Source organism: Oryctolagus cuniculus, chromosome 1, assembly GCF_964237555.1.
Source record: "Oryctolagus cuniculus chromosome 1, mOryCun1.1, whole genome shotgun sequence".
Classification (NCBI taxonomy): domain Eukaryota; kingdom Metazoa; phylum Chordata; class Mammalia; order Lagomorpha; family Leporidae; genus Oryctolagus; species Oryctolagus cuniculus.
In genome coordinates this window covers 99,744,267-99,759,986 of record NC_091432.1, presented here as the reverse complement: position 1 = coordinate 99,759,986, position 15,720 = coordinate 99,744,267, and the positions used below count along the sequence as shown (strand labels likewise).

The following is a 15,720-nucleotide window of genomic DNA, read 5'->3' as shown; positions in this document are numbered from 1 at the left end:
GAGTGACGGTCTGAGGCCCAGCTGCTCTATTTCTGGTAATGCTCCTGGGACAGCAGAGAATGGGAGTCAAGGACAGAGCTCCTCACTCCTGGCTTCATTCTGGCCCAGCCCTGCCTACTGCAGACATTTGGGAAGCAAACAACAAACAGGAGATCTCTCAAACGCTGACAATCTGCATTTTAAATAAAACAATCTTAAAAAAAAAAAAAAATCCTGGGCACGGAGGTTCTAACAAACTTCCCAAGGAGACAACACATCACACATGTTGTCACTCTGGTTGCTGAGGAAACCAGGCATGTCTTGTCTGACAACCTTTAAAGGATTTTTAGAAGTTTATGCTTGTCTCCCCACTGAGACTTTTTACCCCAAGTGCTTTTTTCCTTTACTGATTTTGCTTTGTATCCTTTAACTTTAATAAACCATGCCTTTGAGTATGTTCTATGTTCTGTCCTGTGAGTCCTTCAACCAAGTCACTGAATCCTTGGGAGGTCTTGGGGTACCCCAACAGAACTAGTAATAATTTTAAACAGATCAATACCAAGATCATATAATAGATTTGGATTTAGAAAGACATTATCAAAAATTTGCTTTATAACAAAGAAAAGTAATGTATTACTTACGAAAACAGATCAAACCACTGCTGCTTTGTAACAGATTCCTGGCGTAAAAGCTTCAAAACAATTGGACGCATGAAATCCCATTTGTCTTCAAACTGAAGAGAGCCTTTATTCTTAAAACAAGAACAAAAAAGGATAGTTTAATTAAATGCTGTTCAAATCTAAGTGTCCTATAGCTTTCATCTTTTTTTTATTATTTTTATTTTTTTTTCTGACAGGCAGAGTGGACAGTGAGAGAGAGAGACAGACAGAAAGGTCTTCCTTTGCCGTTGGTTCACCCTCCAATGGCTGCTGCAGCCGGCGCACCGCACTGATCCGAAGCCAGGAGCCAGGTGCTTCTCCTGGTCTCCCATGCCGGTGCAGGGCCCAAGCACTTGGGCCATCCTCCACTGCATTCCTGGGCCATAGCAGAGAGCTAGACTGGAAGAGGAACAACTGGGACAGAACCCGCCACAGGCGGAGGATTAGCCTATTGAGCTGCGGGGCCGGCCTAGCTTTCATCTTTTAAGATACAACTAGAAGGGCCAGCGCCATGGCTCACTTGGTTAATCCTCCACCTGCGACTCCAGCATTCCATATGGGCACCGGGTTCTAGTCCCGGTTGCTCCTCTTCTAGTCCAGCTCTCTGCTGTGGCCCAAGTGCTCGGGCCCTGCACCTGCCTGGGAGACCAGGAAGAAGCACCTGGCTCCTGGTTTCGGATCAGTGTAGCTCTAGCTGTAGCGGCCATTTAGGGCTGAACCAATGGAAGGAAGACCCTTCTCTCTGTCTCTAACTCTGCCAAAAAAAAAAAAAAAAGATACAGCTAGACAGCTAGAAACAGGGTTCACATGTAAAAGAATCAGTTTTCAAGAATAGAATCCCTGTATGTTTATTCTGGTATCAAGGAATTATACAGACAGCCATATAGAGAAAAATTAATTGGAAAAGTTTGTAGAGAAGAATTTGGCTTTGCCCAAAGAGAAGGTCTGGTCTTTCTTTTTGCTCCTGGTAGGCATTCTCTGGGCAGTTGGAAGGTACTGTCTGACTTATGTCTTTATTTGCCTGGGAGTCTTGGGTCACCCTAGATAGAATAACAATGTGATTTAGGGAGGGTATTGGCCACATATGGTCTTAGGGTAGGGGCTTGGGTCATGGATGTCAGTCAATTCAGACACTAAAATTATACATGTGAGTAATCAACTATGCTGATCGGAAAAAGGTCCATAGATACTCGACAATTGCATGAGCCTTCCAATTTGGCAGTACTCACAGCTATTACTGCAACACGCTAGTGCCAGGAGAGAAATGCTTCCTGACTACATGAGGAGGTTGTGACTTTCTTTGGATGATTTGAATCTGAATCCTTTTCTGTAACAAATTATAACCATGAGCATAACAGCTTTCAATAAATTCCATGAAACTTTTTAATGAATGATCAAACCTGAAGGTGTTTGGGGAACCTCAAACTTGTAGTCAGTGTCAGAAATGAGAATAGTTTGTTGAGAATGGACCTTCTAATTCTGTAGTTGTCCTAAACACCTCACAAGTATAGTCATCCAACAATATCCATAGCAGAGACTGGTTCCAGGGCCCATTTCACATATTATCTCGCATAAACTCAAGGCCCTTAAATGAGCATAAAATGGTATAATATTTGCATATAACCTACATGTACTTAAAATCCTCCCCACATACTTTATAATACCTAATATGGTGTAAGTGCTATGTAAATAAATGTTATATTGTTATTTGTATTGTTTAGAAAACAAGGACAAGAAAAAGATAAATTCCTTCTCCAAAGCTTTTCAATCCACAGTTGGCTGAATCAACAGATGGAGAGCCCTTGGATACAGAGGGTCAAAAGTAAACTAGAGATTTATATACTCTGAAAACTAAGGGAAAAAAGTGGGAAGATATACATCTCTATTTATAATGCTATCAAAACCCTGATACCAAACTGTTGGGACCAGCACAAGAAATGGAAATTAAAAAAAAATGTTAACACAGACATAGATGCAAAAATGTAATTAAACATTAACAAACAAGTGACAAATCAAAACAATGACACTTCAAAATCATACATAGTTTAACCCAGGAACATGACAGTGGTTCAACATTAAGGAAAAAAAATTGGCAAATAATTTTGCTACCAAATGGAAAAGGAAGAGACCCAATAAATATTAGTCATGTTATATATGGCTACGTGACTTGCTTTGGCTGATGTGGTTCCACAAAAGCCATCATTTTTCTAGTATACTAACATCAAATACCTTATGAAACTCATGAATGTTTTACTGTATAAGGATACTGCTTACTGTATCACAGGTTCTGGAATGTAGTGGTTACATAGAATCAGCAAATTCCCCGAACAATTTCTCAAATGATCTGACAACATCTGTGTCAAAATCAGCTGAGGGGTGTGTTACCTATCTTAGACCTGTCAGAGTTCAAAATTAGCATGCTTATCAATGCCATCAATATCATATTCATGATAAAACTATATAAAAATATTTGAGGGCCAACGACCCAAAAAGGTTAAGAACCAGTAAACAACATACCCTTGTGAAAGCAAGTGATACTTCTTATATTCACAGTTTATCCTAAAAGTTGTTTTGCCTTAGATGCCTGCTTCTTTTCACACAGTATTCTTAGTGAAAGAATGGGAAATATGGACTTGAAACTTAGTGCAAGAATGAGATGAGTTTTCCCCCTGAACAACTAACTTATTTTTATCTTATGGACTTAAGTGAATGATGTAGGTAACTGCTCACTTCTTATTGTTGGCTAATGAGACCTTCTATCCTTTATATCTTATAGCAAAACTAATTCTCACACAGGCACTCTTCTCAAACATACAAGTGGGCCATAGAGAAGCCAATGGGGAATTGACAATGGAGGTTACCGGAGGAGGGCATCCTAAACAGAGGAAGCAGACAACACAAAGATCATAGGTAAGAACACGCTTCATGTATTCAAGTACAGCAAAATGGGAAAATAGGAAAGAACAGATAAGGTCAGAGAAGTAACTTACTTTGCTGAACTTTACTGGGCTGGATCTTATTCAGCCTTGATGACCACAATAAAAACTCATGTTCTTTTGTTTTTTGAAAAGGTAATTTATTTATTTAAAAGGCAGAGTAAAGCCGGCGCCGCGGCTCACTAGGCTAATCCTCCGCCTAGCGGCGCCGGCACACCGGGTTCTAGTCCCGGTTGGGGCGCCGGATTCTGTCCCGGTTGCCCCTCTTCCAGCCCAGCTCTCTGCTGTGGCCAGGGAGCGCAGTGGAGGATGGCCCAGGTGCTTGGGCCCTGCACCCCATGGGAGACCAGGAAAAGCACCTGGCTCCTGGCTCCTGCCATCGGATCAGCGCGGTGCGCCGGCCGCAGCGCGCCGGCCGCGGCAGCCATTGGAGGGTGAACCAACGGCAAAGGAAGACCTTTCTCTCTGTCTCTCTCACTGTCCACTCTGCCTGTCAAAAACAAAACAAAACAAAACACAACAAAAAAAGGCAGAGTGAGAGAGAGAGAGAGAGAATGTGAGAGTAACAGCAAGAACCATCTTCCATCTGCTGATTCACTCCCAAAATGCTCACAAAAGCTGGGGCGAGGCCAGGACAAAGCCAGAGCAAACTCCATCCAGGTCTCCCATGTTGCAGGGACCTAAGCACTTGAGTCACCATCTACTACCTCCCCAGGGTGTGCATCTGCAGGAAGCTGTATGGAAGTAGAGGTGGGACTTGATTCCTGGCACTCCAAAAAGGAATACAAGCATCTCAAGAGCTTTAACTCCTTATACCACAACATCCACCCCTAGCTTCTACTGTAAATAAGATGGAGAGCCTTTACAAGATTTTGAGTAGGAATTTCCATGATCTGATTTACATATTACTATCTTTCTGATTACTACATATTGAGAATACACTGTCAAGGCAAGTATTAAAGTTAGGTATAGAAAGGGAAGGTAAGGTAAGAGATGATGGGTGACCTGGATGGTAGCAATGGAGGTAGGAGATAAAGTGAGAAGTTGCTATATTTTATAAAGATTTATTTATTTGTTTGAAAGAGTTACACACAGAGAGAAGGAGAGGCAGAGAGAGGTCTTCCATCCACTGGTTCACTCCCCAATTGGCCACAACAGCCAGAGCCGAGCTGATCCAAAGCCAGGAGTCAGGAACTTCTTCCGGGTCTCCCACAAGATTGCAGGGGCCCAAGGACTTGGGCCATCTTCCACTGCTTTCCCAGGCAGAGAGCTGGACCAGAAATGGAGCAGCTGGGTCCTGAACCAGTGACCATATGGGATGCTGGCACTGCAGACAGCTGCTTAACCCACTACACCACAGTGCCGGTCCCTATATTTTATATTTTTAAAGGCGATACCGACATGATTTCCTGACGGCAGGTCTCTTGGGTATGAGAAAAAGAATAAACCATGACTTTAAGATTTGTGTCCAATAAGTATGGCCTTACCATCAGCTGGAATGGAAAAGATACAACAAGCTAAAGAAAAGCTCAAGAGTTTGGTTTTAGAGGTTACATTTGGCTTATGTATTAGACATGTCAAGATTTTGAACAGGCAATTATATGGAAACCCAGAATTTAAAAAGTTTGACCAAGAAATAAATTTGAAAGTCATCAAAACCCAGATGGATTTTAAGACCTCTTAGTGGATGCAATCACTGTGTCAGTGAATCTAAATGAAGAGGACCCAGAACTGAGTTCTTAGGTATCCAGCGTTAAGAGGTAGGGAGATTAGCAAAGGAGAAAGAACAGAGAAGGGGCAAGAAAAATCAAGAATATGACATTCTGAAAACCAAGTGTATAGCGTGTACCAAGAAAGACAGTTATTGGGGTGGTGATATGGTTTAGTTTTGTTTTGTTTTTAAGATTTATTTATTTATTTTTTACTTGAGAATCAGAGTTACACAGGGAGAGGAGAGGCAGAGAGAGAGAGGTCTTCCATCCGATGGTTCACTCCCCAATTAGCCACAACAGCCAGAACTGCGCCAATCTGAAGCCAGGAGGCAGGAGCTTCTTTTGGGTTTCCCACGCAGGTGCAGGGGCCCAAGGACTTGGGCCATCTTCTACTGCTATCCCAAGCCATAGCAGAGAGCTGGATTGGAAGTGGAACAGCCGGGACTAGAACTGGTGCCCATATGGGATGCCGGTGTTTCAGGCCAGGGTGTTAACCCACTGCGCCACAGTGCCGGCCACAGTTTAGTTAAAACATCATCGGGCACATTAGCATCCCATCTGGAAAGCCTTGGTAGGAGTCTAGGTTCCACTCCTTATTCTAGCTTCCTGCTAATGCAGACCCTGGGAGGCAGCAGATTGATGGCCTAAGTAACTGGGCCCCTGTACCCACAGGGGAGACATGGATTGGGTTCCTGGCTTCTAGCTTTAGCCTGGGCAGGCTGCTGCAAGTATTTGGGTAGTATATCAGCAGATAGGAGCTCTCTTTTTTTCCTCTCCATCTGTCTCTGAAATAAAATTTAAAAATCAGAGTCAGGGCTGGCACTGTGGCTTAGAGGGTTAAGTTGTTGCCTGCAGCGCTGGTATCCCATATCAGTATTGGTTCAAGTTCCGGCTGCTCCACTTCCAATACAACTCCCTCATAATGTGCCAGAAATAGCAACAGAAGATGTTCCAAGTGGTTGGGCCCATGCACCCACATGGGAGATCAGTATGAAGCTCCCAGCTTAAGTGTAGCCCAGCCTTGGCCACTGTGGCTGTTTGCAGAGTGAACCAGCAGTTAGAAGATGGATCTTGACTCCTCACCACACCAACCCCCCACCCTCCAGTAACTCTACCTTTCAAATAAATAAAACTTAAAAAAAAAAAATACAAACCCACCAACTTTAAATAATGTTCCTGACAGATCAAATAAGATGACCACTAAAATACCAAAATAAAAGTCACTGAGACTTTGTCAATGGTAATTTAAAATTAATTATATTTCTTTGAAAGGCAAGTGGTCAGGGACAGAAAGACAGAAATAGCCTATATCCTATCTGCTGGTTTGCCTCTCCAAATGCCCGCAATAGCCAGGGCCAGGCCAAAGCCAAGAGCCCAGAATTCAATTCTCCCACATGGGACAAAGGGACCCAGTTACGTGAGCTACAGCCTGCTTTCTCTATGAAGTGTGCATTAATAGAAAGCTGGAATTGCAATCAGAGCCAGGACTTGAATCCAGGCACTCCAACATAGGATAATGGAATTCCAAGCAGTGTCTTAACCACTGAGCCAAATACCTGTCCTTTAATAGTGGTTTTTGTGGAGTAGTAAGGACAAAAGTAACAATGGAGTGAAATTAAAAGAGGATGCATGTGGGAAAAACTGGAAAAAAAATACAGACCGTCTGATAATTTTTCCTGTGGAAAGGAGTACTGAAATGATTGTATGCTTGTAGAAATATTCCAGGACCCAATGAGATTTTGATAAATGTAAGAGGGGAAAATGTTGCAGAATTTTAATTACTCTGGGTATAGATGAAGGATGTAGTACACAGATGCTAAAAGGGAAAGACAAAGGACACAGATGCAGATGCTGTTAAGAATGTACAAGGGTAGATGTGCTAAGACTCTGACAAGTTCATTTTTTATTGTGCTGATTTCTTAGTGGCAGAGAAATACAAACAATGTCTGAGAAGCTGGGAGAAGAGATGCTGGAATTTTTGAGAAAAGATGTGAGTAGGTACTAGGAAAGTAGAATAAGTGACTATGAAAGTACAGTATAATTGGGCTCATTTGTAGTCGTAGTCATCTATTTTAGGTGAAAACAGCATGACACTCAGCCATAAAGGAGCTGGTACTGAAAGCTGGGGAAATGGACTTAATGAAAGTTATGGTTTTCCAAAGTCAAATAAGAGAGGGGCAAGGGAATCAAAAGTATACTGAAGAGAGTAACTGCAATTGAAAAGAGAATTTATGCTGGGCAAGTAGGAGAAAAATGACATTATGACAACAATAGAGAGAGATTTCTACTTTCAATTCAATGGAATACTGCTTAGGGATTATTTCCAGGCCTCAGCACAAAGAGAGAGAACCCATATACAACCTAGTGGTTTCACTAAGTTTAAGAGAGTTTAGAGGGGCTAAGGTGACTAGAACTTGTGACACAGAAGACAAGAAAAAGAAGTGGCACAGAGAGGGGGCTCTGGAGTCTGTAGAGAGATTCCCCTCAAACAGCTGGCCGAGTACTGACCTGCACATATGTGTGGTAAAATTGAGAGTGGAGAAAGAACGAAGCAGAACAATGACCCAAACACACACATGGCTAGAAATGGTTTGTGTTACCACCAGCCAGAGTAGAAACAACTCAAAGTGCCAGGCACTGGCTAGTCTTTAGAAAGTCATCAATTGGGGCCAGTGCTCTGGCACAGCAGGTAAAGCCACCACCTGCAGTGCTGGCATTCCATATGGGTGGCGGTTCTAGTCCTGGCTGCTCCTCTTCATAGAAGGGAGTCCAGCTCTCTGCTATGGCCTGGGAAAGCAGTAGAAGACGGCCCAAGTTCTTGGGCCCCTGCATCCGCATGGGAGACCTGGAGGAAGCTCCTGGCTCCTAACTTCAGATTGGTCTAGCTCTGGATGTTGTGGCCATTTAGGAAGTGAACTAGCAGATGGAAGACCTCTCTCTCTCTCTCTCTCTCTCTCTCTCTCTCTCTCTGCCTCTGCCTCTGCCTCTGCCTCTGCCTCTCCATAACTATACCTTTCAAATAAATAAATAAATCTTTAAAGAAAAGAAAGGAAGAAAGAAAGGCAGGCAGGCATTAACTGAATCTATAGTGGAGCCAAAGTAGCCCTACCCTAAATGTTCTCCTGGACCCACTCTAAAAAAGCAAGCTTCCATTTCCAAATTACTTAATGCATCACGGCCAAATCCAAATGTTAAAAAGAAATTTTAAAAATCTAGCTTCTAAAACATAAAACTCAATGCTCAGTATCTAGTAAAAAAAATTATGAAGCATGCAAACCAGCAGAAAATATCCTTTAAAAAAGGATGTGGGTGCAGAAATGACATGGGTAACAGATTTAGTACATAAGGATGTTAAGTCAGCTTATTTGCAACATGATCAGAAAGGTTGAGGGGAAGCACGAATAGCACAGAAATGAAAAAAAATTTTTAGTGAATTTTCAGTAATCTGTGGAACATCAAATGACCTAACCTATATAAAGATGGAGTCATGGGGCTGGTGTTGTGGAATAAGGGATTAGGCCGCTGCCTGCAATGCCATCATCCCACACGGGTGCCAGTTCAAAGCCAGGATGCTCCACTTCCAATCTAGTTTCCTGCTAATGTGCCAGGGAAAGCTGTGGAAGACAGCCCAAGTGCTTAGGCCCTTGCACTCATATGGAGACCTGGAAGAAGCTCCTGGCTACAGGAGTGAACCAGTGGGTGAAGATCGCCCTCTCTCTCTGTAATTGTTCCTCTCAAACAAATAAAATAAAAAAAATTTTTTTAAAGATTTGTTTACTTGAAAGGCAGAGTTACAGAGAGGCAGAGGCAGAGAGAGATTTTCCATCCACGGGTTCACTCCCCAAATGGCTGAAATGGCTGGAGCTGGGCTAATCCAAAGCCAGGAGCCAGGAGCTTCTTCTGGGTCTCCCTCACAGGTACAGAGTCCAACCACTTGGGCCATCTTCCACTGCTTTTCCAGGCCGTAGCAGAGAGCTGGATCAGAAGTGGAGCAGCCAGGTCTCAAACTGGTACCCATATGGGATGTTGGCACTGCAGGCACCATCTTTACCAGCTACACTACAGTACTCGCCCCTAAAATAAATCTTAATAAAAAAAGGAGTCTTGGGGTGGGGATAGGAGCAATAACTGAAAGAAAAAAGGCAAGAACAGTTCCTTTTTTTTTTTTGACAGGCAGAGTGGACAGTGAGAGAGAGAGAGACAGAAAGGTCTTCCTTTGCCGTTGGTTCACCCTCCAATGGCCGCCATGGCTGGCGCGCTGTGGCCGGCGCACCGCGCTGATCCGATGGCAGGAGCCAGATACTTATCCTGGTCTCCCATGGGGTGCAGGGCCCAAGCACTTGGGCCATCCTCCACTGCACTCCCTGGCCACAGCAGAGAGCTGGCCTGGAAGAGGGGCAACCGGGACAGAATCCGGCGCCCCAACCAGGACTAGGACCCGGTGTGCCGGCGCCGCAAGGCGGAGGATTAGCTTACTGAGCCGCGGCGCCAACCTCTACAGTTCCTAATTTGATACAACTATAAACCCACAAATACTAGACATCAAATCATAAGAAAGTAGAATCAGTGAAATCAAGGCCTTAGTAGTGGAGCTGGACTATTCAAATAAAAGCACTAGAGGAAATGAGTATTATGGTTTAAACATGATTTAGCCCCTGAAACACACGATGTTTACACCTAAAATCTTATGGAAACAGTTAATGGGTTAGTATCAGTAGGTTAAGGGTACATACTTAATATAATTATGGCATTCTGGGAGGTGGGCCTAATGGGAGGTGTTTAGGTCACAAGGGGCTTGCCCTCAGATGGCTGTTCTCGAGAGAAGGTTGGTTATTTAAGCTGTGTTTGACCTACTTTTCCCTGCTTTCTGGCTCCCCATGTGATCATCTCTTCATCATCCTCAGGCTGTCTTATCTTGGACTATGTACCTCCAAACTGTAAACCAAAATAAATCTTCTTACCTTCTAAATTGCTCCTCTCAGGTATTTTAGCTAGACTAATCCAAAGCTGACTAATATAGGGAGTAATAACAGCCATATACTTGAAAGTCAACTACGAAAGGGTTCAATTTAGCAAAAAACTGCTCATTCTATTTTTATTGCTTTGTTTAATCATTCCATTGCAAATCTTTCTTTCATGAAAATATGATACTTATCTATACGGAATTTACACAGGCCAACAAATTTTGAAGGTATTATCTAAAGTACTCTTTCTTTTGTTTATTTTCAAATAGTTTCCTTGATGTTCACAGATAGTTTAAATATCTGATAACTAAATCTGAATTCGGTACTTATTTCCTCTATTTCACTGTAATCTTCAGTATAGCTGAATATGTCACTCCATCACTGGTAGTTTTGCTTTATAATATCTGACTAATTATGTGTTATCAAGTACTATACTGTTTTAAATACTTTACAAAGACAAATTCATGGGGCTGCCTGCAGTGAGGACATCCCACATGGGATGCACTGGGCTACCCCATTTCCAATCCAGCTTTCTGCTATGGCCTAGGAAAGCAGTGGAAGATGGCCCAAGTCCTTGGCCCCTGCACCCACGTGGGAGACCCAGAAGAAGCTCCTGGCTCCTGGCTTCAGATTGGCCCAGCTCCAGCCATTGCAGTCATTTGGGGAGTGAACCAGCAGATGGAAGACCTCTCTCTCTCTGTTCATCCTTTTCTCTATCTGTAACTCTATCAAATAAATTAGTAAAATTAAAAAAAAAAAAACCTATACACTGAAACCTGAGATTAAGTTAGGTTATTTGCCTAAGTTTGCAGGCAATAAATGGCAGAACAGGAATTCAAATCTAAGCATTTTAGCTCTGTTAAAAAAAATCACATTTTTAACTACTCCCTGTTTTTGTCCCCGAATAAAGAAGGGAGAGACTGCTAACCTACGGGCCAGAGCCAATTCTTAGCTTAATTCCATAAAATTTTCGACTAAATAGTGAAAATCTATGATTAAGAAACTTTAGTAGCAATGAACACATTGCTAATAAGATGAATGCATCATTACGTAAAACGCTTATTTGAAAGGCAGAGTGACAAAGAGAAAGGGAGAGAAAGACGCAAAGGGACAGGTTGACAGGTAGAGAATGAGGGACAGGAAAGCGAGAAAGAGAGACAGATCTTCCATTTGCTAGTTCATTCCTCAAACACCAGCAATAGATAGCCAGGGCTGGGCCAAGCTGAAGACAAGAGCCAGGAACTCCATCCAGGTATCCTACATAGATGGTAGGGGCTCAGGTACCTGGGTCATCTTCCCAGGCATATTAGCAAGCAACTGGATTATAAGCAGAACAGCCAGGATTGGAACCAGCACTTGAATATGGGAAGCTAAAACAAACAAAGGACTTAAACCCACTGTGTAATAATGCAAGCCCTAGTCCTACTTTTTTTTTTTTCTTAATATAGATTTATTTATTTGAAAGGCAGCAGAAAGAGGACAGAAAGAGAGAGAAGTATCTTCAATCCACTGGTTCACTCCCCCCAACAGCCACAACAGCCAGGGCTAGAAGCCAAAGCCAGAAGCCTAGAAATTCACCAGGTCTCCCCCATCAGTGGCAGGGGCCACTTACTTGGGTCATCTGCTGCTGCTTTTCCAGGTGCATTAGCAGGGAGCTGGATCAGAAGTGGAACAGCTGGAACTTGAACCAGTGCTCATACAGGATGCTGGCATCACAGACAGCAGCTTAACCTGCTGTGCCACAAAGCTGGCCCCAGGCTTACTTATTTTTAAACACAGTGTGGGAGGAAGAGGTAGAGGAGGACACTATTTCCCAAAAATTAAAATATATTTTTCCATTGAAATGAAAAATGTAACACTACACTCAGTTTAAACTTTCAGATTTTTACAGAAAAGTTTTTAAAATAAATTCTATAAATGTTTAGAATTTTTGAAACCCAAGTAATTAATTTCAGGGAAAAAAACAAAAATAACTAACAAATAACTAATAAATAACATAAACACCTATATTTATTTTGAGAGGCTTCCTTAACTTTCATTAGCTTTATTCAACACATTTTGGGTGTTTACTATACACTGAGGTATACAAATGAAGTATCTCCAAAGAACTCACACTCCAGTATAGTATGTCTTAAACTGTAGCCCATAAACTCCTGAAGATATCCAGGATAATCTGATACTCAAAATAAAAAAAAAATGTTTCTTAGGATGGACATTTGGCACAGCGGTTAAGTCATCTCTTGGGACAGCCATATTCCACATTGGAATCCCTGAGTTCAAATCCTCGCTGTATCTGGATTTCACCTTCCTGCTGAAAGGCACCCTAGGAGGCAGCAGGTGATGACTCAAGTATACCCATGTGGGAGATCCAGATTGAGTTCAGGACTCTTGGCTTTAGTCTGGTCCAGCCCCAGAAGTTAAATAACTTTTAAAATAATTTTTTAAGAAATCCAATAAAATGTGAATACTAGTAGATTCTAGACTGCATGACCTTAAAACTAAGCAGTAACCAAAGAGCGAAAAATCTCTGATGTTGGACCACATTAAAATTAAGAACTTCATTTCATTAGAAAATACCATTCAGGTAGGTATATGGTCTAGCAGTAGGTAGTGCCTAAGATGCCTACATTCTATATAAGTACCCAAGCTTCAGCTCCTGATTCCAGGTTCCTGCTAATGCAGACCTTGAAAGTCAACAGTGATAGGTCAAGTGATGGATTCTTGCGCTGTATCTGGGAAACCTGGATTGAGTTCCTGGCTCCTGGCTTGGGCCCCAGTGCAGGGCTGCTATAGGCATTTGGGCAGTAAGTGATTAGGAGCTGTCTCTCAAATAATAATAATAACACCACCACCACCACCAATGAGAGATGGGAGAATGCAACCCATACAGTGGGAGAAGATATTTGGAACATCTATATCCAAGAAAAACTCTTATCAAGAAGATGTGAAGAACTTCTTTTAAAAATGACTCAGAGGGGCCAGCGCTGTGGCGCAGTGCGTTAGCGCCCTGGCCTGAAGCGCCGGCATCCCAAAGGGGCACCAGTTCGAGATCCAGCTGCTCCATGTCTGATCCAGCTCTCTGCTATGGCCTGGGAAAGCAGAAGATGGCCCAAGTCCTTGGGCCCCTGCACTTTTCTGGGAGACCCAGAAGAAGCTCCTGGCTTCAGATCAGCACAACCTGGGCCGTTGCAGCCAACTGCGGAGTGAACCATCGGATGGAAAATCTCTCTCCTCTCTCTGTGTAAGTCTGACTTTCAAATAAATAAATAAATAAAAATCTTAAAAAAAAAAAAAAAGACTCAGTAAAGCAAGGCATTCTCAATTTAAAAAACGGCAAAAGACTTGAACAAACCATTCACAAAGATGATATCTAGGTGCCAGTGCTGTGGAATGATAGTTTAAGCCTTGGCCTGCAACACCAGCATCCCATATCAGCACTAGTTAAAGTTCCGGCTGCTCCACTTCCAATCAAGCTCCTTGCTAATGGACTAGGGAGGCAGTAGAAGATGGCCCAAGTGATCAGGCCCCTGCACCCATGTGGGAGACCCAAAAGAAGCTCCTGGCTGGGGCCAGGACTGTGGTGTAGCAGGTTAAGCCACCATATATATTGCCTGCATCCCTAATGGATACCAGTTCAAGTCCCAGCTGCTCCACTTTTTTTTTTAATTACTATATATGACCCAGCAATTTTTTTTTATTTGGCAGGCAGAGTTAGGCAATGAGAGAGAAAGAGAGAAAGGTCTTTCTTCCGTTGGTTCACTCCCCAAATGGCCGCTACGGCAGGCGCGCTGCGCCGATCCAAAGCCAGGAGCCAGGTGCTTCCTCCTGGTCTCCCATGTGGGTGCAGGGCCCAAGTACTTGGGCCATCCTCCACTGCCTTCCCGGGCCACAGCAGAGCAGCTGCTCCACTTCTGATCCAGGTCCCTGCTACTGTGCCTGGGAAGACAGCAGAGGGATGGTTCAAGTGCTTGGGCCCGACACTCACATTGGAGACCCAGGAGAAGTTTCTGGTTCCTGGCTTCAGATCGGCCCAGCTCCAGCCATTCCAGCCATTTGGAAAGTAAACCAACAGATAGAAGATTCTCTCTCTGCCTCTCTATAATTTTGCCTTAAAATAAAAAAATAAATCTTTAAAACTCAAAAACAAAGACAAGTAGCTCCTGGCTCCTGGCTTTGGATCTTCCCAGCTCCAGCTGTTGCAGCTATTTGGGGAGTCAAATAGCAGATGGAAGACCTCTATTTCTCTCTCTCTCTGTAAGTCAGCCTCTCAGATAAATAAATAAATCTTTTAAAAAAAGAAAGATGATATCTAAATGGTCAATTAACATATGAAAAGGTACCCATCACTAATCATCAGGGAAATATATATTAAAACCACAATGGAGTATCACTATATACCATCCAAGAGGATAGAATAGGAAAGAATGACAATACTAAGCATGAGAGAGAACGCACCAAATTCTCATCCTGCTAAGTACTATCTTTTAGAAAACTAGCAGTATCTATGAAAGCTTTTTATATGATCCAGCAACTTCATTCCTAGGTGTACTTCCAACTGAAATGCACATGTCTGTCTAATCAAAACACGGGTACAAAAAAGTTCACAGTATCTTTATTCTCAATGGTAAAAAACAAGAAACAGCCCAAATATCCTTCAGTAGTATAATACATAAATTGTGGACTATCTATAACAATGGAATACTATACAGCAATAAAAATTAGCATATAAAAACACTACCTTAACTTACATGTTAGAGACTTAGGACAAGAAAGAGGGCTTTAATGATATTGTTAATATTCTATTTCTAAATATTTCTAGATATTTTTGCCTTATTAAAAATGTATCCAACTCGGGGTCAAAGCTGTGGAATAGCCGCTGCCTGCAACACTGGTATCCCATGTGACCAGCAGCTCAAGTCTCAGCTGCTCCACTTCCAATCCAGCTCCCTAATGTGTCTGGAAAAGTAGTAGTAGATGGCCCAAGTATTGGAGATCCTGCTACCCAAGTGGGAGACCAGCATGGAATCCTAATTCCTGGCTTAGGCTTGGCCTAGTCCTGGCCATTGTGGCCATCTGGGTAATGAATCAGTGGATGTGAGATCTCTCTGTGTCTTGCCCTCCCTGTAATTCTGCCTTTCAAATAAATAAATCTAAAAAAAAAAATTTCTAACAGTACCCTTATATATTTCTATACATATATACCATGTTTATTTAAAAACAAAAAGATTTTATTTGAAAGGCAGAGTTACAGAGAGGCAGAGGCAGAGAGGAGAGAGAGAGGTCTTCCATCCATTGGTTCACTCCCCAGATAGCCACAACAGCCAGAGCTACGCTGACCCAAAGCCAGGAGCCAGGAGCCTCCTCCAGGTCTCTCATGCGGGTACAGGGGCCCAAGGACTTGTGCCATCTCCCACTGCTTTCCCATGCCACAGCAGAGACCTGGATCAGAAGTAGAACAGCTGGGACTAGA

At 42.8% G+C, this 15,720-nt stretch overlaps 1 protein-coding gene across 1 annotated transcript in view; it reads right to left on the bottom strand.

The window, feature by feature from the left end:
- Positions 1-15,720, bottom strand: part of CUL5 (cullin 5) — a gene marked incomplete at its 5' end in the record, with an annotated part of 134,149 nt that overhangs the window by 104,212 nt on the left and 14,217 nt on the right. Inside the window, 1 exon segment of the mRNA NM_001082355.1 lies at positions 621-730. Within this exon segment, the coding sequence (NP_001075824.1) occupies positions 621-730 (110 nt within the window).